Here is a 24,333-nt window from a genome sequence, read left to right as displayed (position 1 = left end):
GGCCGTTTCTCACAGTCTGACAGGGTCAAACTTGGACGTGATCAGCTTTTAGAATTGGAATCTTCACTCCCAACTCCGCTGAATGGATGTGGACGCTGAAGCTCCATATTAAGGTGCACGCGCTTTAGCGAGGCAGCCGCGCTGCTCACGGAGCCGCGGGCTCTTTGTTCAGCTGCTGATTGAACTGCGAGGCATTTCGGAGGCTGTGAAGTTGGTCTCGAGGAGCGCAGCGCTGGGTGCATCCGCAGCATCACTCACATCACGCGTTGTGACAGTCTGTCAGTGAAAAACAGCTCATGAGTGTCACACTTACTGTTTGTTTTGCTTTTGCTTTAATGAACCTATTTCCCCTCAGAGATTAAATGCATTTTGTTTGCTCTTCCAAGTTTCTCTTCGCACCGAAACGCAGTCACGCAACTAATTGTGTGTATTTTGTGCAAACACTGGCAGCAGATCTACTTTTGGCCAGATTGGACGCATTGTTTCCTTTTCATCCAGCTGGAGGACAAACACTTCAGTCAGTCCGTAGATGATCAATCGCTGCTGACAATCATCCTGCCGTCTTTTACTGCGCTGCCTGCGCGACTGTAGTTTAGTCGTCCCTTTTGTGTGCGAATGATCGTCGGTGTGAGAAGATGCAGGGACTTTATTGAGATTTGGGGGGTTGGGACGACGCTGCTGGCGTGATGTTAAAGACACAGAGAGACAGAATGAGAGGAGGCGAGAGGGGGAAGGGGTGAAGATGGTGGTGAAGGGGGGGGGCTGGATGGGCTGCAGAGGTGGAGGTGGGGGAGGATGGAGAGATGCAGCAGCTTGAAAGGGTGTGAGTGTTGGGGGAGGAGGGACTCTGTCAGAGCCGATGGGGGTATATATTATGTTTTATGGTTACGCAGGGATGCATAAATCACTGTTTCATTAAACGGCTTCAGTCTCAGAGCGCTGCCCCCGTCCCAAAGGGACATCCGTCTTCCTCTCTTTCTTCTGCAGCCATCCTCCCATCCTCTGCCCTCCGTCTCTTTGCTGCCCTCACTGAGTCCCCTGTAAAACCAGCCTCCCATCCTCCATCCCTCACTCATCTGATTCCATTAACTCCGTTTCTCGTCACGTCTCCTCAGCCCAGCCTGGATGCGAGACGGCCGCGGCACAACAAGGTCAAAGGTCAGAGCAACAGATAGAAAACAAGAGCCAATGTCAAGTGTGATAAGAACGAGAAAAGGGGAAGCAGCGGAGGAGGAACAGCTCTTTATTTAAATAAATAGGAAAACGAAGCACTACTTCAGGTGAGACTCAACAAAACCAAAACATTTGCTTTAAATCTGTCAAATTCCCAGTTTGGTTTTTGGCAACTGAAAACATTTTTCTAACAAATGATACAGTGACAACATCTTCAACATATAAAAATACTATGAGGAAACCAAACACATATATAAGCTTATATATATTACAATCTGTTAGGCTGGTACTGTATGAATATGCAGTTAGAATAATTAGTCACATTAGTTTAAGTCTGTGTGATGGAAATATTACTTAAAAAACAAACATGTTAAAACTACTAACGCGCCCCTTTATTTTTGTTTCACATCCATATAAATAGCATATCGTCCCGTATATAAAAGCTACAATTTCTGTTTGTGTGATGTGTTCAATGGCTCTTCTGACAAATGGAGAAAACGTTTGATCCAAACAAACAAAATGAAGATGAAATGAAGACAATCAAGGACGGTGACAGACGCACAAACGCACAGATCTGTAGAGGCCTCAACCACAAAACACGACCCCATCCTTCACCCTGTGGCTGAAGGAGACAACTTTAAGGGAGTTTATGCTGCGGAAAAGTCTCCGAAAGCTGAAGGAACCCGGGTCCAAACTAAAATGAACAAGAATTAAAATGCGAATAAACAAAGACATTGGGTTCTGGACAGAATGAGCCCTCTCTCTGTTTACTGCCCCAATAAACACAAACACAGGCTTCTTTTTTATCACAATGGAAAAATGGAATATTTGAGTTCAGATGTTTTTGGCAAACAATAAAATCAGCAAATAGAAACAAAACACATGGTGGAACCAGAAGTAATTCAGCTCTTTAAATGCTTTCACAAAGTAAATTTGCAACCTTGTCTCTGCTAAATCCAAACTTCTAATAAGTCACATTACAGCATAATGAGCGTGAGCGTGTTGCTAATTTAGGCAAATGTCAAGCTGCGAATGTGTTGACAAAAGAATTGAATAAGCTGCTCCCGGACACTTCACCGCCTTTCATTACATCAGTGGAAGTTCCACGATGCTCGTTCAGGTTCAGGGACTGTGATCAGGTAACAATAAGCACAGGCGTGATACCAAATGGCCAGACAGGTCAATGAAGTTGTGATATTATCAAGTTAAATAGTCAATGAAAGCAGGTTTAAACGTCAGTTAGACGGGTTTGGATCAGCACCAAACAGAGCTCCAGTCTCCAGCTGTGACCTTCACGTCCTCGTGAAGACAGGAGACGTCTCGAACGGCCATGACCCCTCTGGTGGCCCTGTGACCCTCACGACCTTTGACCTCCTGACTAGCTGCTAATGAGCTATTTGCTAATTGACTGCAGCAGGCGCTTGCAGACTCGTGTCTGTGCTGACGTTTGAGCTGCTGCCGTTTTTAACGGAACACGCGTCGTTCTTCTAATTACCCGCCAGGAGTGAAAATGGTTCCCAAGGTAGCAGCTTATTCATGATAAATCTAATGGAAATTAACTGCAGCACTGCTCTTACGCACGCGGCATCTTCCTGGAAGCGCGATGCTCAATATTTCTGTCTAGTCACATCAAATGTTATGAAATGAGCATATTTAATAGGAAACTGATTAAACCTCTCGCAGCCCAACAAACAGGAAGCGATTCGCTTTGAAAAGCCGCTCAACATGTTGCTTCACGTGTGATTGCGTGTATGACATTTAGAGGCATGATTACATCGAAATAGAAAGATTAGGTCGTTGACAGCTAACAAAATATGATTTTAATTTAATTTATTTTTTAGGACGTCAACATTTAACAGCATCAGTTTTAGTTGTTCTGCTGTTTTCAGGCCTGCAAATCAGTTTGTGTGCTTTTTTAATGTTTTCTATTTTGAAATAGGTTCATATTTAATTAGTGGTCGAAGAATAGATGTGTATAGAGTTCCACTGATGTTATTACTAAACCCCTGCTTCTTTGAAGACAAATAATTGCTGCAGGGTCCGTCTGTCATTGTGCGGTACTCGTGGCCGTGGCACACACTTCTGTGGAGCTGACAACAGGCCGACGGTTTCCTGCTCTGCTGCACCTGTTTCAATGAGTAAACCTGTCGCAGCTTCAGCCACTTGAACATCAAACGGACACTTCAGCCTTCAGCATCGAAGAAAGACCTCGTGACTGAAAACCAGCACGTCTGCAGCAGCATTCAACCGGCAGACGAGACAAGACTCAAGGAGATTAGTTTCAACACGAGCATCGATGAGGATGAGGGTTAGGAAGTAGGTTCCTCTGCAGCAGGTGAAGATGAGGATGACGAAGATGAGGTCGACGCGTTGATTTTGTCTCGAAAGGGAAGAACTGTCTTACAAAACTGCATCACCACAAACGTCCTTTATCAGTGATTTCATCCCAACAGTGTGTGTACCTGTGTGTGTGTGTGTGTGTGTGTGTGTGTGTGTGTGTGTGTGTGTGTGTGTGTGTGTGTGTGTGTGTGTGTGACTACACACACTCCTTGCAGCCACATTCCACAGGCTTCTCCACGTCCTGTGTAAACGAGGTGCCGTCGTCGCATTCGAAGGCGAGTCGCCGGCGCCGGATCCTCAGAGGAGAACAGCAGGAGGAGGCGGGGAGGCCCGGCCCGGCCCCCGGCCCGGCCCTCGGCCCGGCCCCCGGCTGGCAGCGGCCCTGGCATTCCACCCAGGAGAACGGCCTGGAGGTCTGGCAGAGGACAGAGCCGTGCTGCACTCGGTGATAATCTCGGACCGGTTCTCCTCGACACAAAGACTCTGTTAAACACACAGAAACATCCTGTGAAATGCTGAGTCAGGGTCACAAAAAGAAGAACTGACTAACTAACTCCATAGATGATGTATGTGGATTTAAAGCATCATCCGGGACCGGACCGGGACCAAAGGGAGCTTCTCACCCACGTCGCAGCTCTCCCCGGCGAAGCCCTGCTCACACAGGCAGCGCTCCCCGTCCTCCGTGGCTTCACAGCGGCCGTGCAGACAGCGGCGCCGGCAGGAGGCCGAGGGTCCGGTCTGCAGGTTACACAGCGGCCCGCCGAACCCGTCCTGGCACTGGCAGCGGTACGTGTGAGCGTCCAGCGCCACGCAGGCGCCGTTAACACACCTGGAGGGAAGCAGCCGTTAACCCTGCGACTGCTGGAGTCCTGCCTGTTATTCGTGCGCACTCACTTGCTGCTGAGGCACAGGTTGACGCCTGTTGCCGCGGTGACCGCATCCACTCCACCGGGGCCGCCTGCTGTGGGCTGGTCACAGTGCTCTCCGGTCCAGCCCGCCTGGCACTGACACTGGGGCCCCTGTGAGAGGGTTCATGTTTACACCAGCACAATAGAAGACGCGCTCACATAAAACCCCATTAACCTTCTGCGTTCTGCTGCCGGCGTCCCTCAACCCTCTCAGCGTCTCTGCTCCGGAACGAGAGCAGGACACGAGAGCCCTTCAGAGCTGCAGCAGTGTGTTTCGCCGCAGCAAAGAGAAGAAGAAACTTGGAGTGTTCTTCACCTCAGGAATATTTCTGATGCATTACATGTCACAAGAGGCCCCAGCTATTGAGCTGTTCAAGGAAAGATGGAGACGAGCGCCTGAGCAGCAGACGGCTCCTACCTGAGCGGCGCCGGGCCGGCACACGCCGTGCAGGCAGTAGAACCGGCGACAGGCCCGGCAGCCCGGCTCCACCCCCGGCTTCATGTGGCTGCGGGTGAAGTCCTGCAGCTCGTGGTTGATGTACAGGTTCCTGATGCAGCCGTGGAAGCTGGACGTGTTGAAGGCGTGGGAGGGGCCAAGCGAGGCGGGAACCACCTCCTCCGGCATGCCTGCACACACAGACACACACACGCACACACACACACAGACACACACAGACACACACACACACAGACACACACACACACACACACACACACACAGACACACAGACACACACACGCGGATGCACGCACACACACAGACACACGCACGCACACACACACACACACAGACACACACGCACACACACAGACACACACACACACACAGACACACACACGCGGATGCACGCACACACACAGACACACGCACACACACACACACACAGACACACACGCACATACGCACACACACACGCGGATGCACGCACACACACAGACACACACGCACACACGCACACACACAGACACACGCATGCATGCACACACACACACACACACAGACACACGCACACACACAGACACACACACACACACACACACACGCACACACACAGACACAGACACACACAGACACACACACACACACACAGACACACGCGCACACACACACACAGACACACACACGCACACACACACACACACACACACACACACAGACACACACACGCACACACGTGTGACGCCCAGGAACGCCCTCAGGCCTCCGCCTCCCCCATCCCTCACTACCTCCCACGTAGAGAGGAGCCTCCCTCGTGGCCGGCGGGCTCTGCCCCTGACTGTCCAGCGTCGTGGGCTCCCCTCCGTCCACCGACAGGTTCACCATTCGGTTGAAGGTCACCAGCTCCACGGTGTGGAAGCGCCCGTCGTTCACAGTCTCAGCGCTGTCGACAGAAAGCTGGAACTTAGGTTACGTCACAGAATGTGAGCCATTAAACCGGCGACAAGAGGGATCTGAGCACTAGGGGGCGCAGTCTCCATCGCACCGACGCAGCTGAAGCTGCTGAAGAGCAGGACATCGCCTGCAGCCAGAGTCCAGTGAGTCCAGTGAGTCTCGTCCTTGTCGCTCCTCAGTCCTGCTGCTTCCAAGCTCCACAGTCTTATCGTGGTCTACGTTGCACAAACAGGCAGGGTGTGTGTGTGTTCTGTGTGTGTTTGCACGCGTGTTTGCGTGTGTGTTTGCGCGTGTGTGTGTGTGTTTGCGCGCGTGTGTGTGTATGTGTGTGTGTGTGTTTGCGCGCGTGTGTGTGTGCGTGCGTGTGTGTGTGTGCCTCCGACTGGCTGAGCCTCCTCCTTAACTGTGAACCTTCCAAACATTTAAGCACTCGACACCTGATCAAGTAGACACTCAGCTTCAAGTGTCCTCTGGCTGCGTCTGTGATTAAGCCTGAATCTCATCTGGCCACAAGCCCAAATGCCAGGACTTTCTCTGAGCAACGGCGCGGATGGTGCAGGATGGTTGCCGGGCTACGCCGAGCCGAGCCGAGAGCCTGACGGAGCTCGAGCAACACTCAGGCTTTGAAACGCGATGGCGAGAACTCAGTAATCAACGCGGAGCCGCTGCTGGAGTCTCACGGTCAAGTGTGATGCTGAACAGGCTGCTCTGCTGCAGGTGCGGCTTCATGAAGCTGGTTATTAGGACACGGTGTGAGACTGTGGACGGGGCAGTGGAGGCATTTCTCATGTCACAGTCCTGCTCAAAGGCACGAGGGCAGATGGAGGATGAGTCCCTGTTTGTCTACAGGTGTTTTAGACACATGGACCCCTGCATCGTACCTGTAGATGGCGGTGGCAGGCTGGTTCCCGGGGTCGTAGGTCACCCTCACGTGACCCTGGTGCAGCTCTACAGCGATGGGCTCGTTGTCTCCGTTGTAGAGCAGGATGCCGTTGTCCTCGGCTGTGGACACCTGAAGCACAAGGACACCGTGTGTGTGTGTGTGTGTGTGTGTGTGTGTGTGTGTGTGTGTGTGTGTGTGTGTGTGTGTGTGTGTGTGTGTGTGTGTGTGTGTGTGTGTGTGTGCACCTGCATGTGTGTCCAGCCTCACCTGCAGCGTGATGTTGGCTTGGGGCCAGTTCTTCACGTCTTGCAGCTGAACATAAGAGTCCCTGTCGACAAAATTGACGCTGACCAGCTTCTCGCAGCTCTGACCCTCGAAGCCCGGCAGACACTGGCACACCGCGGCTCCCTCCTTCTCCTCACAGGAGGCGCCGTTCTGACACGAGGCCAGCTGGCAGGGCGAGGAAGAAGGAAGGGCCGCCTCACAGAAGACGCCGCTGAGGAGCAGGAGAGCAGAGACTCAACAGCAGCTGCTACGAACGAGGGCTACTGGTACCAGACCCACACGTGACTGTGGCCTTTGGGATCCACTCTGTGGGTTCCCAGCATTCCCATCATTCCCAGTACCTGAATCCTTGTGGACACACACAGCTGTATCCGTCCAGATGGTCGATACACTGAGCTCCGTTCTGACAGCGATGATCCACACACTCGTTGTAGTCGATGCCACAGTCTGGACCCACCCAGCCTGGAAGACACACACACCTGCAGCAGGAACGCACGCTGGTTACACTGGTGGGCTTGGAGCGTGTGTGTGTGTGTGTGTGTGTGTGTGTGTGTGTGTGTGTGTGTGTGTGTGTGTGTGTGTGTGTGTGTGTGTGTGTGTCACCTGGGCCCGTTGGGAGTCACCACACAGGTGGACTGGTGCTGGCAGCGGTTTCTACCAGGGGAGCACACGCTCTCCTCCTCCTCACAGAACAGACCTGACAGGGAGTAGACACTGTTATGATCACGTACTGATCAGGTAGCATGCAGTAGCATGTAGCATGCAGTAGCATGTAGCACGTATCATGCAGTAGCATGTAGTGGCATGTAGTAGCATGTAGCATGTAGCATGCAGTAGCATGGAGCATGCAGTAGCATGGAGCATGCAGCATGCAGTAGCATGGAGTAGCATGCAGTAGCATGTAGCATGCAGTAGCATGCAGTAGCATGTAGCATGCAGTAGCATGTAGCATGCAGTAGCATGCAGTAGCATGTAGCATGCAGTAGCATGCAGTAGCATGTAGCATGCAGTAGCATGTAGCATGCAGTAGCATGCAGTAGCATGTAGCATGCAGTAGCATGTAGCATGTAGCATGCAGTAGCATGCAGTAGCATGGGCCCACGGCCTCCTACCGCTGAAGCCGGGGGGGCACAGGCAGGTGTAGTTGCCCACTCCGTCCACGCAGGAGGCCTCGTTCTCGCAGCCGTGGTCCTGACAGTCGTCGGCGTTGACCTCGCAGAAGGTCCCGTGGAAACCGAACGCACAGACGCAGCTGGAGACAGAAGCAGGAAGTCAGCGCGCAGCCAACACAAACTGAGAATTCATTACTTCTCCAACAATTTTGCCTATTAACGCTTTAAGGTGTCAAATGCAGCAAAGCAGCAGCAACGTGTGATGTTGTGTCTGGCAGCGGCCGAAGCCCAGAGCGGTGAGACGTCGGCTTCGTTTGTGGAAAGCCTCTTAAAAACCAGCGACAATCAGGACTTTAGCACTTCGCCTTAGGAAAGCGAGTCTGGTACTCCTGGCGGTCGTTACCCATGATGCACTGCTCACCTGAAGCCGGTGTGCTGCTCGCTCAGGCAGCTCCCTCCGTTGGTGCAGGGGTTGCTGGCACACGCGTCCACTGGGGTCTCGCAGTTACTCCCCTGAGATCACAGACAGTGGATCAGCACCGCGCTGCGACTGAGCTTCGGTACCGTGCTCGGACCCCGGACCGCGCGCCCACCGCGTACCGTGAAGCCGGCCGCGCAGGTACAGGTGTACGCGGCGGTGGGCTGGGCCTCGCAGACGCCCTGGTTCTCACACGGGGACGACACGCACGGGCTGCATTTGGCCCGAACAGACGCCTCCACGGGACCTGACAACAGGGAAAGCGTTCGGCGGATGGAACGAGAAGCAAGCGGGTTTTTATATTAACACTTCACAGACGACAGATTCACCACTCGCCAGGTTGTAACGAGCAGAGACACAAACCTGCAGCAGAAAGAAACAAATACAGATGGTAAAGCAGGACAGGAAGCAGTGAGAGAATGAGGGAGCGAACCTTTACAGTGGTGTCACACCATGAGGGGAATGACGCTAACACACAGTTACACAATAGTCTGACGAGAGCTACACAAAACACAAGCTAGTTAAAATCATCGTCAGACAGAAAAGAGGGGACTTACTGCAGCACAGCTGCAAATTCAAACAGCTAGCGTTTAACTGCAGCAGGAACAGAGCCGTGAGGACTAAAGGCGCAAGCACGGATACTTCAGAAATCTGAGACCTCCACTGGAACCTGGATGGATCTGAGACCTCCACTGGAACCCGGACAGTTCTGAGACTTTCACTGGAACCCGAACGGATCAGAGACCTTCACTAGAACCCTGGAAAGATCTGAGACCTTCACTGGAACCTGGACGGATCTGAGACCTTCACTGGAACCCGGACAGATCTGAGACCTCCACTGGAACCTGAACAGATCTGAGACCTCCAGTGGAACCTGAACAAATCTGAGAGCTTCAATGGAATCCAGACAGATCTGAGACCTTCACTGGAACCCGGACAGATCTGAGACCTTCACTGGAACCCGGACAGATCTAAGACCTTCACTGGAACCTGGACAGAGCTGAGATCTCAGCTCAAACCTGGACGAATCTGAGACCTTCACTAGAATCTCGACAGATCTGAGACCTCCACTGGAACCTGGATGGATCTGAGACCTTCACTGGAACCCCGGACAGATCTGAGACCTTCACAAGAACCTGGACGGGTCTGAGACCTTCACTGGAACCCAAACGGATCTGAGACCTTCACTAGAACCCCGGACAGATCTGAGACCTCCACTATAATCTGGACAGATCTGAGATCTTCACTGGAACCCGGACAGATCTGAGACCTTCACTGGAACCTGGACAGAGCTGAGATCTCAGCTCAAACCTGGACGGATCTGAGACCTTCACTAGAACCCCGACGGATCTGAGACCTTCACTAGAACCCGGACAGATCTGAGACCTCCACTAGAACCTGGACAGATCTGAGACCTCCACTGGAACCTGGACAGAGCTGAGATCTCAGCTCAAACCTGGACGGATCTGAGACCTTCACTAGAATCCCGACGGATCTGAGACCTTCACTAGAACCCGGACAGATCTGAGACCTTCACTGGAACCTGGACAGAGCTGAGACCTTCACTGGAACCGGGATGGATCTGAGACCTTCACTGGAACCTGGACAGAGCTGAGACCTCCACTAGAACCTGGACAGATCTAGGACCTCCAAGGGAACCCAGACAGATCTGAGACCTTCACTAGAACCCGGACAGATCTGAGACCTCCACTAGAACCTGTACAGATCTGAGACCTCCACTGGAACCTGGACAGAGCTGAGATCTCAGCTCAAACCTGGACGGATCTGAGACCTTCACTAGAACCCGGACGGATCTGAGACCTTCACTGGAACCCAGACAGATCTAAGACCTTCACTGGAACCTGGACAGAGCTGAGATCTCAGCTCAAACCTGGACGAATCTGAGACCTTCACTAGAATCTCGACAGATCTGAGACCTCCACTGGAACCTGGATGGATCTGAGACCTTCACTGGAACCCCGGACAGATCTGAGACCTTCACAAGAACCTGGACGGGTCTGAGACCTTCACTGGAACCCAAACGGATCTGAGACCTTCACTAGAACCCCGGACAGATCTGAGACCTCCACTATAATCTGGACAGATCTGAGATCTTCACTGGAACCCGGACAGATCTGAGACCTTCACTGGAACCTGGACAGAGCTGAGATCTCAGCTCAAACCTGGACGGATCTGAGACCTTCACTAGAACCCCGACGGATCTGAGACCTTCACTAGAACCCGGACAGATCTGAGACCTTCACTTGAACCTGTACAGATCTAAGACCTTCACTGGAACCTGGACAGAGCTGAGATCTCAGCTCAAACCTGGACGGATCTGAGACCTTCACTGGAACCTGTACAGATCTGAGACCTTCACTGGAACCGGGATGGATCTGAGACCTTCACTGGAACCTGGACAGAGCTGAGACCTCCACTAGAACCTGGACAGATCTAGGACCTCCACTGGAACCCAGACAGATCTGAGACCTTCACTAGAACCCGGACAGATCTGAGACCTCCACTAGAACCTGGACAGATCTGAGACCTCCACTGGAACCTGGACAGAGCTGAGATCTCAGCTCAAACCTGGACGGATCTGAGACCTTCACTAGAATCCCGACGGATCTGAGACCTTCACTAGACCCGGACAGATCTAGACCTTCACTGGAACCTGGACAGAGCTGGCAGACCTTCACTGGAACCGGGATGGATCTTGAGACCTTTACTTGAACCTGGACAGAGCTGACGACCTCCACTAGAACCCCTGACAGATCTAGGACCCTCCAAGGGAACCCCAGACCAGATTCTGAGACCTTCACTAGAACCCGGACAGATCTGAGACCTCCACTAGAACCTGTACAGATCTGAGACCTCCACTGGAACCTGGACAGAGCTGAGATCTCAGCTCAAACCTGGACGGATCTGAGACCTTCACTAGAACCCGGACGGATCTGAGACCTTCACTGGAACCCGGACGGATCTGAGACCTTCACTGGAACCCAGACAGATCTAAGACCTTCACTGGAACCTGGACAGAGCTGAGATCTCAGCTCAAACCTGGACGAATCTGAGACCTTCACTAGAATCTCAACAGATCTGAGACCTCCACTGGAACCTGGATGGATCTGAGACCTTCACTGGAACCCGGACAGATCTGAGACCTTCACTAGAACCTGGACAGAGCTGAGACCTTCACTAGAACCCGCACAGATCTGAGACCTTCACTGGAACTCGGACAGATCTGAGACCTTCACTAGAACCCGCACAGATCTGAGACCTTCACTGGAACCTGGACGGATCTGAGACCTTCACTGGAACCCAGACAGATCTAAGACCTTCACTGGAACCTGGACAGAGCTGAGATCTCAGCTCAAACCTGGACGAATCTGAGACCTTCACTAGAATCTCGACAGATCTGAGACCTCCACTGGAACCTGGATGGATCTGAGACCTTCACTGGAACCCGGACAGATCTGAGACCTTCACTGGAACCCGGACAGAGCTGAGATCTTCACTGGAACCCGGACAGATCTGAGACCTTCACTGGAACCTGGACAGAGCTGAGATCTCAGCTCAAACCTGGACGGATCTGAGACCTTCACTAGAACCCGGACGGATCACTGGACTGAAGGAGTCCAGGTGTGCACGGCTGATGAGACACAGCAGACAGAGGATGATTGGTGAGAGCTGGGCCTGACTCACACTTAACAAGTGCAGACACCGCAGCAGCACATCATTTCATATCAGCGTCACGCTTTCATGGTTTGCTGTAACATTATATTTATCTGCGATATTTTCTGCTCAACTGTCGGTCACAGACAGTTTTTACTTATTAAGGTGCTTTGTTTAGATCATGAATTTATTCAAATATACTGTATGTTCAAACTCTCATATATTAACATATCTTATTGTAATAATACGCAGGATGTTTGCATTCAGCGGCACTAATTAATTACGACATACTTTTAGATTTTACTCGGCGGCTAAAGACGCGGCGGCGTCTTTAGTTGTGACAGGTGTGTGGGAGTGAGAGCAGCCGAGCACTGATGAAGGTCACACCGACTAAAAATAAGCCCTTTATTAAACCATCTATTAAGAAGCAAAGACAGAATGTGGGTGTTTGTTCTGCTCCGCCGTCTTATAGACAGAGAAGCGACCGCATCACGCAGGAGGAAAGAAGCTCATTAACTTTGCAGCGTCAGTGGGTGCGCGTTGGACCGGGCCGCTCGGTTCCGTCGGTTCTTACCCTCGCAGCGGAAGTGTTCGGCCGGCGTGGTGAGCAGCAGCTTGCCCTCCAGGCCGCGGGGCCCGGCGCAGCGGGCGATGCCCGGCTCCTTGTAGCCGCTCTTCACCCAGTCTGAGAGCCACAGCAGGCGGCAGTCGCAGTACAGAGGGTTGGCTCCGATGGCGCTGCGCGAGAGGGAGACGCGCTTCAGTCCGACGCGGTCATTGTTATTAATAAGAACAGCCTAGAAATAACAGGACGTATTTGCGCTGATTCCTACGTGTAAACACGTCTGTTTTACAGGACGTCAGACGAGGTAGAAGAAATTACAGAGAACAGGAAGAGCAAAAGATGGAGAGAAAAGCTGCATCAGGCATGAAGATATGAAAGCGAGAATTAAAAACTGCAAAGGAACAAGAAGAAAATGAAAAGTAAAAGTGAGGTGGAAAAAGGAAGGAGCTGCACTTCCTCCCAGAACCACACGGGGGCGCCGTCAGACCCCACAGCTGTTCGACACCAGACAATAAATAAGGTGAGGACAGTAATTAGGATCAGCTCCACTGATTCAGTTGATTATCAGACACGAGTGGCATCGTGTAACACAGAACGAGGGCGAGGTGTCACATGTTCAGTTCTGCTCATTAAAGTCTGTAGCTGCACCAGAACCAGGAAAAACGCCTCCATCCACTGGAGATGTGACGTCACACGGCTGCTCGTTGTGCTGTTTTTCCTCGAGATTCACACAAATAAAAACGTGCTGTGTTCCCCGACTTCTAATCAACACAATCTGCCTGAGCCTCTGGCCTCGGCTGCTGCCACGGTTCTGGTCCGTCAGGCGTCACCTCTGCTCCAGGAATCTGCTCAAACGGGATGTTCCTGCAGCGTCAGCAGCTTCTGATCCCTGAGGCCACGTCCCGCTTCGCTTCAGCGGGCCAACATAAAACCCTTCACCTCGAGCTCACATCCTTGACTGAGTGACTCGCAAGCGTGACGGAGGAGGAATATGAGGTGTATGTTCAGACACAAACACACACAGGCCTCGGATCGATCCAATCAGAACCGGGAGTCTCGTCTGTTTGTGCACTTACAGGTGAGAGAGCGAGGTCACGTCACTGAAGATGCCCTGCTGCAGCTCAGAGATGTCGTTGCCATGGAGAGAGCTGAAACGCAAACAGACGGAGGTCAGCGACGGGCCGAACTCAGACCACAACGAGTCCGACAAGTCCAGAACCAGACGACGGACCATTAATATGGAGAGAAGAAGAGAAGTGATGCGGTTTGGCCAGTGTGTGTGTGTGTGTGTGTGTGTGTGTGTGTGTGTGTGCGTGCGTGCGTGCGTGCGTGCGTGCGTGCGTGCGTGCGTGCGTGCGTGCGTGCGTGCGTGTGGGTGTGCGTGTGCGTGTGTGCGTGCGTGCGTGCCGTGTTGGGTCTCACAGCAGCCCTGAGAGAGCGGAGGGCCACGCAGTGCCAGGAGGTGGGGATACAGTGCAGGGAGTTGTAGCTCAGGATCCTGAAACAGGAGAAGAACAAACACACAAAGCCGGAATCAGAGGTGCTGTCATCTTGTGTGTGTGTGTTTGTGTTTGTGTGTCTGTGTGTGTGTGTTCGTGTGTGTGTGTGTGTGTGTGTGTGTGTGCGTGCGTGCGTGCGTGTGGGTGTGCGTGTGGGTGTGCGTGTGCGTGTGCGTGTGTGCGTGCGTGCGTGCGTGTGTGTCTCACAGCAGCCTGAGAGAGCGGAGGCCACTCAGTGCCAGAGGTGGGATACAGTGCAGGGAGTTGTAGCTCAGGATCCTGAAACAGGAGAAGAACAAACACACAAAGCCGGAATCAGAGGTGCTGTCATCTTGTGTGTGTGTGTTTGTGTTTGTGTGTCTGTGTGTGTGTGTTCGTGTGTGTGTGTGTGTGTGTGTGTGTGTGTGTGTGTGTGTGTGTGTGTGTGTGTGTGTGTGTGAGTGTGTGTGTGTGTGTGTGTGTGTGTGTTCGTGTGTGTGTGTGTGGGTGTGTGTGTGTCTGTGTGTGTGTGTGTGTGTGTGTGAGTGTGTGTGTGTGTGTGTCTGTGTGTGTGTTCGTGTGTGTGTGTGTGTTCGTGTGTGTGTGTGTGTTACTCACAGGGTGGTGAGTTGGCTCATATTGGAGAAGGAGTCGTCGGACAGGGAGCTGATTTTATTGTTGCTCAGGTCTCTGCAGAGGCAAAAGTCAATTTCATCAGTGCACATGAATTCAGCTCGTTTCTCACCGTACGCCAACACCTCCCCCTGCTGGACGCGACCGCTAATGCAGCTGTTCATCATTTTGCACTAAACGAAGAAGAAAGAAGGGCTGGTCTTACACGAGCTGCAGGTACTTGAAGGAGGCCAGCTCCCTGGGAACGCTGGTGAACTGGTTCCCATCCAGGTACCTGTGACGGCATACAGGTACAGGATGTTCAGAACCTCACCCCTTCACCCCACAACTGAGGCGTGATGGAGGCGTGATTGTGGCGAGATGGATGTGTGATTGTGGCGTGATGGAGGCGTGATTGTGGGCGTGATGGAGGCGTGATTGTGGCGTGATGGATGTGTGATTGTGGCGTGATGGAGGTGTGACTGTGGCGTGATGGAAGCGTGATGGAGGCGTGACTGTGGTGTGATGGATGTGTGATTGGAGCGTGATGGAGGCGTGATTGTGGCGTGATGGAGGTGTGATTGTGGCGTGATGGATGTGTGATTGGAGCGTGATGGAGGTGTGATTGTGGCGTGATGGAGGTGTGATTGTGGTGTGATTGTGGCGTGATGGAGGCGTGATTGTGGCGTGATGGATGTGTGATTGTGGCGTGATGGATGTGTGATTGTAGCGTGATGGAGGCGTGACTGTGGCGTGATGGAGGCGTGATGGAGGCGTGACTGTGGCGTGATGGAGGCGTGATTGTGGCGTGATTGTGGTCTGATGGAGGCGTGATGGAGGCGTGATTGTGGTGTGATGGAGGTGTGATTGTGGTGTGATGGAGGAGTGATTGTGGCGTGATGGAGTCATGATTGTGGCGTGATGGAGGCGTGATTGTGGCGTGATGGAGGCGTGATGGAGGCGTGATTGTGGCGTGATGGAGGCGTGATTGTGGCGTGATGGAGGCGTGACTGTGGCGTGATTGTGGCGTGATGGAGGCGTGATTGTGGCGTGATGGAGGCGTGACTGTGGCGTGATGGAGGCGTGATGGAGGCGTGACTGTGGCGTGATGGAGGCGTGATTGTGGCGTGATTGTGGCGTGATTGTGGTGTGATGGAGGCGTGATGGAGGCGTGATTGTGGTGTGATGGAGGTGTGATTGTGGTGTGATGGAGGAGTGATTGTGGCGTGATGGAGGCATGATTGTGGCGTGATGGAGGCGTGATTGTGGCGTGATGGAGGTGTGATTGTGGTGTGATGGAGGCGTGATTGTGGCGTGATGGAGGCGTGATTGTGGCGTGATAGAGGCGTGATTGTGGTGTGATGGAGGCGTGATTGTGGCGTGATTGTGGTGTGATGGAGGCGTGATTGTGGCGTGATGGAGGTGTGATTGTGGCGTGATGGATGTGTGATTGTGGCGTGATGGAGGTGTGATTGTGGCGTGATGGAGGTGTGATTGTGGTGTGATGGAGGTGTGATTGTGGCGTGATGGAGGCGTGATTGTGGCGTGATGGAGGCGTGATTGTGGCGTGATGAAGGCGTGATTGTGGCGTGATGGAGGCGTGATGGAGGCGTGATTGTGGCGTGATGGAGGCGTGATTGTGGCGTGATGGAGGCGTGATTGTGGCGTGATGGAGGTGTGATTGTGGCGTGATTGTGGCGTGATGGAGGTGTGATTGTGGCGTGATGGAGGCGTGATAGTGGCGTGATCGAGGCGTGATGAAGGCGTGATTGTGGCGTGATGGAGGCGTGATTGTGGCGTGATTGTGGTGTGATGGAGGCGTGATTGTGGTGTGATGGAGGCGTGATTGTGGTGTGATGGAGGCGTGATGGAGGTGTGATTGTGGCGTGATGGAGGCGTGACTGTGGCGTGATGGAGGCGTGATTGTGGCGTGATGGAGGCGTGATTGTGGCGTGATCGAGGCGTGATGGAGGCGTGATTGTGGTGTGATGGAGGCGTGATTGTGGCGTGATGGAGGCGTGATTGTGGTGTGATGGAGGCGTGATTGTGGCGTGATGGAGGCGTGATGGAGGTGTGATTGTGGCGTGATCGAGGCGTGACTGTGGCGTGATGGAGGCGTGACTGTGGCGTGATGGAGGCGTGATTGTGGCGTGACTGTGGCGTGATGGAGGCGTGATTGTGGCGTGATGGAGGCGTGATTGTGGCGTGATGGAGGCGTGATTGTGGCATGATGGAGGCGTGATTGTGGCGTGATGGAGGTGTGATTGTGGCGTGATTGTGGCGTGATGGAGGTGTGATTGTGGCGTGATGGAGGCGTGATTGTGGCGTGATGGAGGTGTGATTGTGGCGTGATTGTGGCGTGATGAAGGCGTGATTGTGGCGTGATGGAGGCGTGATGGAGGCGTGATTGTGGCGTGATGGAGGCGTGATTGTGGCATGATGGAGGCGTGATTGTGGCGTGATGGAGGTGTGATTGTGGCGTGATTGTGGCGTGATGGAGGTGTGATTGTGGCGTGATGGAGGCGTGATTGTGGCGTGATTGTGGCGTGATCGAGGCGTGATGGAGGCGTGATTGTGGCGTGATGGAGGCGTGATTGTGGCGTGATGGAGGCGTGATTGTGGTGTGATGGAGGCGTGATTGTGGTGTGATGGAGGCGTGATGGAGGTGTGATTGTGGTGTGATTGTGGCGTGATCGAGGCGTGATGGAGGTGTGATTGTGGCGTGATGGAGGCGTGACTGTGGCGTGATGGAGGCGTGATTGTGGCGTGATGGAGGCGTGATTGTGGCGTGATTGTGGCGTGATCGAGGCGTGATGGAGGCGTGATTGTGGTGTGATGGAGGCGTGATTGTGGCGTGATGGAGGCGTGATTGTGGTGTGATGGAGGCGTGATTGTGGCGTGATGGAGGCGTGATGGAGGCGTGACTGTGGCGTGATGGAGGCGTGATTGTGGCGTGACTGTGGCGTGATGGAGGCGTGATTGTGGCGTGATGGATGTGTGATTGTAGCGTGATGGAGGCGTGATTGTGGCGTGATGGAGGTGTGATTGTGGCGTGATGGAGGCGTGATGGAGGCGTGATGGAGGCGTGATGGAGGCGTGATTGTGGCGTGATGGAGGCGTGATTGTGGCCTGATGGAGGCGTGATGGAGGCGTGATTGTGGCGTGATGGAGGCGTGATGGAGGCGTGATGGAGGTGTGATTGTGGCATGATGGAGGCGTGATGAGTGAATGCTGCTGTGGACTCACAGCTCGGTGACGTTGCGAGGCAGGCCTCGGGGCAGAGCCTGCAGGTGCTTGTTGCTGCAGCGAACCACCGTGTCCATGCAGGTGCACTGGTTGGGGCACTGAGGCCCGGGAGCGCAGCTGCTGTCCTCCCACACGGAACCTGGACGAACAGACAGGAGGTCAGCGCCGCCTTCTACGGCACCAACCTGCCAGTGTGAGGCCCACCATCCTCGCAGCGGAAGTCGGCCGCGGCCACGTCCTGCAGGGGGATCTCGCGGAGGAAGGCGGGGCTCTGGCAGCGAGGGTTCCCGGTCACGATCCGCCGGCTGCGGAGCCAGGCTCCGAACCAGGACAGGCGGCAGTCGCAGCGGAAGGGATTGGCCAGGAGGTTCCTGTGGGACACAACGGAAGGCAGGTAGGACCCAGACAGACTCAGACGGCGGCTGGACGCGAGCGTGAGGCACTGACAGTGTGGACAGGTTGGGCAGCGTGTCCAGCGCTCCGGGCAGGATGCTGCTCAGCTGGTTGTCGTACAGGGAGAGGAGCCGCACGTTGGACAGGCCCGTGAAGCTGCCGTTGTGGATGCAGCTGATCCGGTTGTTCCTCAGCATCCTGTAAACAAGAACGTTAGGCAAGAAATCAAACCAAACCCTGAGCCCCGAACCCTGAGTCCTGAACCTTGAATCCTGAACCTTGAGCCCCGACCCCTGGACACTGCACCCTGAACCTTTAGCCCTGACCCCTGAGCCCTGAACCTTGAGTCCCGAGCCCTGACCCTGACACCGACCCCTGACCCCTGGACCCTGAACCTTGAGCCCTGAACCCTGAGCCCTGACCCCTGAGCCCTGAACCTTGAGCCCCGAGCCCTGACCCTAACACCGACCCCTGGACCCTGAATCCTGAGCCCTGAACCCTATGCCCTGAACCTTGAGCCTTGAACCCTGAGCCCCTGAACCCAATGCCTCAGAGCCCCAAGCCTCGAGCCCTGATCCCGACCCCTGGACCCTGAGACCCCTGAACCTGGTCTGAAGGTGAACTCACAGCATGCGGAGCCCCTCCATCCCTTTGAACATGCTGCCTCGGACCGACTCCAGGTGATTGGCCGTCAGGTGAAGCTCCGTCACGGAAGTGGCTCCTTCAAACGCTCCGTCCTCGATCTCAGAGATTTTGTTGTTGCTGAGGTTACTGGAAGAGGACAGAAGCCAGTTTGAGCCTTTCATCCTGTGAGTCATCAGACGGGAGTGTGTGAGCGACCTACATCTTCTTGAGCTGGGTCAGGCCCCTGAAGGCCCCTGTGGCCTCCAGCAGCGACAGGTCGTTGTTGTTGAGGCGCCTGCGGTGACATGAAAGCAGCATTAGCATTAGCGTTAGCATTAGCGTTAGCATTAGCGTTAGCATTAGCGTTAGCGGAGGAGCCACAGATCAGCGTGAATGAATGCCAGTGTCTCACAGCTCTTCGGTGGAGGACGGAAGGTGCTCGGGGAACTTGGTGAGGCGCAGGTTGGAGCAGTCCACCACGTTGGCCTCACAGCGACACTTAGCAGGACACACCGGCTTGATGTTACACTCGTAGCTCAGACGCCTGTCGTCGGAACCTGGACACACACAAACTTCTGTGGGTCAAACTGCTGAAGAGTCAAAAACCCTGAGATGCACAAACACGGGCACAACGTTCACCTGGGATGTGATACTGCTCCTTGGCTGGAAGACAAGAAGAGAGAGAAGAGAGGGGGTGAGCTGCAAGGTCGAAACACATGCACGCACTGGTCCTACTGGTGTGGTACTGGTCATACTGGGGTGGTATTGGTCATACTGGGGTAATACTGGTCCTACTGGGATAATACTGGTCCTACTAGTGTGGTACTGGTCATACTGGGGTGGTATTGGTCCTACTGGGGTAATACTGGTACTACTGGGGTAATACTGGTCCTACTTGTGGGGTACTGGTCCTACTGGGTAATACTGGTCCTACTGGGGTGGTACTGGTCCTACTGTGGTGGTACTGGTCCTACTGGGGTAATACTGGTCCTACTGGTATTGTACTGGTCCTACTGGTGTGGTACTGGTCCTACTGGGGTGGTACTGGTCCTACTGGGGTAATACTGGTCCTACTGGTATTGTACAGGTCCTACTGGGGTAATACTGGTCCTACTGGGGTAATACTGGTCCTACTTGTGGGGTACTGGTCCTACTGGGGTGGTACTGGTCCTACTGGGGTAATACTGGTCCTACCTGTGGGGTACTGGTCCTACTGGGGTGGTACTGGTCCTACTGGTGTGGTACTGGTCATACTGGGGTGGTACTGGTCCTACTGGGGTAATACTGGTCCTACTTGTGGGGTACTGGTCCTACTGGGGTAATACTGGTCCTACTGGGGTGGTACTGGTCCTACTGTGGTGGTAATGGTCCTACTGGGATAATACTGGTCCTACTGGGGTAATACTGGTCCTATTGGTATTGTACTGGTCCTACTGGTGTGGTACTGGTCCTACTGGGGTGGTACTGGTCCTACTGGGGTAATACTGGTCCTACTGGTATTGTACTGGTCCTACTGGGGTAATACTGGTCCTACTGGCGTAATACTGGTCCTACTTGGGTAATACTGGTCCTACTTGTGGGGTACTGGTCCTACTGGGGTGGTACTGGTCCTACTGGGGTAATACTGGTCCTACTGTGGTGGTACTGGTCCTACTGGAGTAACACTGGTCACACCGGGGTAATACTGGTCCTACTGGGGTAATACTGGTCCTACTGGGGTAATACAGGTCATACTGGGGTAATACTGGTCCTACTAAGGTGGTACTGGTCACACTGGGGTAATACTGGTCCTACTGGGGTAATACTGGTCCTACTGGTGTTGTACTGGTCATACTGTTGTGGTACTGGTCCTACTGGTGTGGTAAGGGTTGTACTGGTGTTGTACTGGTCATACTGGTGTGGTACTGGTCCTACTGGTGTGGTACTAGGTTTCATGACACTGACCAGAGCAGCGGAACTTGTTGCTCTTGATCTGCGCAATGCGTTTGTTGGCCAGGCGACGGGGGCTGGCACAACGTGCTCCGCTGGTTTCTATCGGGTTCGAGCGCAGAAAGTCGGCCAGCCACTTAACATTACAGTCGCACACAAAGGGGTTCTGGGCCAGGTGGCTGATGGGAAGTCAAAGAGAAAATGAGTGGGATGAGCTTCAGGGCTGAGCAGGGTTAGAAGCAGCGTGACCGTGTGTTCCTCACAGCGTCTGGATGCTGCGCAGCGAGCTGAAGGTGCCTTTGGCCAAGCTCTGGATCTTATTGTCGTACAGCGACAGCAGAGCCAGGTTCTCCAAATCTTTGAACACTGATGCTCGGATACAGTGGATCTTGTTGGCGTTGAGTAACCTGAAGGAAAGAAACAAGACTGAGTGGGTCTGCAGAGGTTGAAGCTTTTCTAAATGCTTCAGTCACTGTGCTTCAGGAAGTGGGACTTACAGCAGCTCCAGAGACGTCAGGCCATCAAACACGCCGCCGGGCAGCTCCGTGATCTTGTTCCCGTACAGAACCCTACACACACAGATACACACACACACAATACACACACACACACGCACGCACGCAAGCACACGCACGCATGCACGCACGCACACACACGCACACACACACACATACACACACACACACACACACACACACATGTCCTCAGATCATTCATCTCAGGGTCTGTGTGGTAGTAAGTATGGGACAATGCAGGTGTGAGCTCAGTCGTGTGGGTGTTACTCACAGAGAGTTCAGAGCTCGGAGGCCTTGGAAGGCGTCAGGCGCGATCTCAGATATCTGGTTGTTGCTCAGGTCTCTAGAAACCACACACACAAAGAAGAAGAAGAAGGCTTCACTCTGCAGTATTGAAAGGTTTCTAGGAGCTGCTGATGCCTTCACCTGTGTTTCGTCTTTATTAACTCTGGCTGTTTTAAGCCTTTGTTGTCAGCGTGCTGCGACTACGCTAAACACCCAACAAATGGAGGAAACGGTGACTGGAGGACTGAAGGTGGTCGTTCCTCCTCCGATGAAGCAGAGCAGACTTTCATGGTGCTGGTATTTTCTGACTTTCTTTCCATGTGCTTCTCTGCATGATTGGTTTTATTGTTCATTTTTCTAATCAAAAGCGCTTACAGCGTGGAGGAATCCCGCTTCATGACATAGCTGCAGCGTCAGCGTCGCGCTGGAGACAAACTGAGCAGCTCTGATTCGCTTCTGCAGGATGAACCGGGAGATGTCCGATTACAAAGTGCCTGTTCCAAATTCAGCCCTGAACTGCTGCAATGAATGTGAGGGCGAGCCTGGTGATGCCATCAGCCCCTTTAAGTGCCTGGACGGCTCGCTGCGATAATGTAACAACAAAGGAGGAAAACCACAACCAAGGAGTGAGAGAGACTCAGAGAAGCTGCATTATTGCTGCTTTAAACACACGCAGCAGATTCACCACGTGAGACGCTCACTGGCCTCAGCGGATGCCGTGTTACTGCACGCTGTCATGAACCAGACGCTTCCCGTCGTTCAGCGTCCACTGGGAGCGTTTGTTACGTGGAGCAGCAAAACCACAGCTCCAGGCAGAATGAGGCTTTACCCTGCGTCGGTGCAGACGAGCTGCCTCCAGGCAACAGACTTACAACTGACAACGAATGCCTTCGTGATCATTAGCTTCAACATGTTACATAAAGCACATTCATGGTTTTTAACTGATTATTAACTCTCTGTATTGTTTATTTCTATTCTAGTTCACCCAGATGTTCCTCTCTGCTGACAGCCCTGTGGTTTCTCTCAGGGGAGCTGGATACAGTCCCAGTCCAGATGTTTGTTCCTTCATCTTAGCTGACGTCCTGGAGCGTGTCTAAAACTATGGCATTTCCAACGCGTGGCGAGACACACTCACATTCGCCGAAGCTTCTTGTAGGAGGTGAAGGCGCCCGGAGGAACCGACTTGATGCCGTTCTGCTCCAGACGACTGGAGAGAGAGAGAGAGAGAGAGAGAGAGAGAGAGAGAGAGAGAGAGAGAGAGAGAGAGAGAGAGAGAGAGAGATGTTAAAAATGCATCACGCAGCTGGATGCTCCTTCAACAGGCCTGTGTTCTGGGACGTTATCATGCCATTCAATGGTCATTATCAGCCCATACGTATGGGCCTGTAGGTACCAGCCTACCTGCTGGCAGCGGTGAGTATAGGTGCAGTAGGTTGCTGCCATCTATTGTTAAGGTAGGTCACGATTCGGATAATTAAACCAATCAGTAGAGGCGCTGTTGAGCGGTTGTTGTCAGACGGGAGGATTGACTGTTTTAGATTTTGATTATATTAGCGAGCATAACTTAGCCGCTGGGTAGCTGTATTGTGTTAGCTAACCATGAGCTTAACCACAATAACGTCCGAAGCTGCTGAACGTAGCTGCTATCTGTTAGCGAGTAGGTAGAGCCGGCACCTACTGGCCTGATGACCATAACGGCGATAACGTCCAAAGTGGGTGAGTCCATTACAGAACATGAGACAATACCTTTGACACTTTGTTTTAAATTAGATGAAGTATATGTGGGTGATTTACATGTTACGCTTCAGATTTCCACAAAAAGTACAATAAGTGTTCAGTTCTTGAAACGTTTGCTCAGGAGTTTTCAGTTTAGCCACCACAGAAGGAGTAAATAATCTGCATTTTGCATTGTGTTGTTGTTGTTGTTGTTGTTGTTGTTGCATGTTGCTTCCCTCTCAGAACCACCACCCGAGCGCTGACGGACAGCTTCAGGGTGGTGGGTTCCTGCTGCTGAGAGTCCTGGCTCGACGCTTACTCACATCTCAGTCATGGCCTCTGGCAGGTGGGCGGGGATGGCGGTGAGGCCCCGGCCTCGACAGTCCACGATGTTGTTGGTGCAGGAGCACATGGGTGGACAGGAGCCGGACGCCAGGCTGCAGGGCTGAACGAAGGCGCTGCCGCTATGGCCTGCAAACACCCACAAACAGCAGCTCTAGCTGCATCCATCACCCCCGGTCTGAACAAACCTGTGCTTTTAAGCTCCCGTACCCGAGCAGGCAAAGTCGCTCTTCCGCAGCTCGGCCAGGTTGAGGCCTCTCAGAGCAGGAGGAGAGCTGCACTGAGTGTAGAGGCCCAGAGCTGGACGCTGCCGCAGCCATGGGGACAGCCAGGCCAGGTGGCAGTCGCACCGCAGGGAGTTGGAGTGAAGGCGGCTGGAGG

At 53.4% G+C, this 24,333-nt stretch overlaps 1 protein-coding gene across 1 annotated transcript in view; it reads right to left on the bottom strand.

Annotated features, from left to right (window-relative positions):
- Window positions 1-1,225: 1,225 nt before the first annotated feature.
- LOC114868260 (slit homolog 1 protein-like) overlaps window positions 1,226-24,333 on the bottom strand; it is a 23,717-nt gene continuing 609 nt past the window's right edge. Inside the window, exons 2-32 of the mRNA XM_029171749.3 lie at window positions 24,163-24,326; window positions 23,934-24,081; window positions 23,030-23,101; window positions 21,881-21,952; window positions 21,592-21,663; window positions 21,358-21,501; window positions 21,110-21,273; window positions 19,805-19,828; window positions 19,578-19,722; window positions 19,386-19,460; window positions 19,169-19,312; window positions 18,596-18,739; window positions 18,353-18,519; window positions 18,149-18,287; window positions 15,129-15,197; window positions 14,909-14,980; window positions 14,519-14,590; window positions 13,889-13,960; window positions 12,822-12,985; window positions 8,695-8,819; window positions 8,516-8,607; window positions 8,095-8,234; window positions 7,586-7,679; window positions 7,324-7,461; window positions 6,965-7,193; window positions 6,696-6,826; window positions 5,649-5,803; window positions 4,840-5,048; window positions 4,408-4,532; window positions 4,137-4,342; window positions 1,226-3,996 (exon numbers count right to left, since the gene is read on the bottom strand). Of these exons, the coding sequence (XP_029027582.1) occupies window positions 3,710-3,996; window positions 4,137-4,342; window positions 4,408-4,532; window positions 4,840-5,048; window positions 5,649-5,803; window positions 6,696-6,826; window positions 6,965-7,193; window positions 7,324-7,461; window positions 7,586-7,679; window positions 8,095-8,234; window positions 8,516-8,607; window positions 8,695-8,819; window positions 12,822-12,985; window positions 13,889-13,960; window positions 14,519-14,590; window positions 14,909-14,980; window positions 15,129-15,197; window positions 18,149-18,287; window positions 18,353-18,519; window positions 18,596-18,739; window positions 19,169-19,312; window positions 19,386-19,460; window positions 19,578-19,722; window positions 19,805-19,828; window positions 21,110-21,273; window positions 21,358-21,501; window positions 21,592-21,663; window positions 21,881-21,952; window positions 23,030-23,101; window positions 23,934-24,081; window positions 24,163-24,326 (4,054 nt within the window). The 3' untranslated portion in view covers window positions 1,226-3,709. The remainder of the gene's footprint in view (window positions 3,997-4,136; window positions 4,343-4,407; window positions 4,533-4,839; window positions 5,049-5,648; window positions 5,804-6,695; window positions 6,827-6,964; window positions 7,194-7,323; window positions 7,462-7,585; window positions 7,680-8,094; window positions 8,235-8,515; window positions 8,608-8,694; window positions 8,820-12,821; window positions 12,986-13,888; window positions 13,961-14,518; window positions 14,591-14,908; window positions 14,981-15,128; window positions 15,198-18,148; window positions 18,288-18,352; window positions 18,520-18,595; window positions 18,740-19,168; window positions 19,313-19,385; window positions 19,461-19,577; window positions 19,723-19,804; window positions 19,829-21,109; window positions 21,274-21,357; window positions 21,502-21,591; window positions 21,664-21,880; window positions 21,953-23,029; window positions 23,102-23,933; window positions 24,082-24,162; window positions 24,327-24,333) is intronic.

Source organism: Betta splendens, chromosome 1 (assembly GCF_900634795.4).
Source record: "Betta splendens chromosome 1, fBetSpl5.4, whole genome shotgun sequence".
Taxonomy (NCBI): Eukaryota; Metazoa; Chordata; class Actinopteri; order Anabantiformes; family Osphronemidae; genus Betta; species Betta splendens.
Note: the sequence above shows the minus strand (reverse complement) of the source record. Positions and strands in the feature narration are given on the sequence as shown.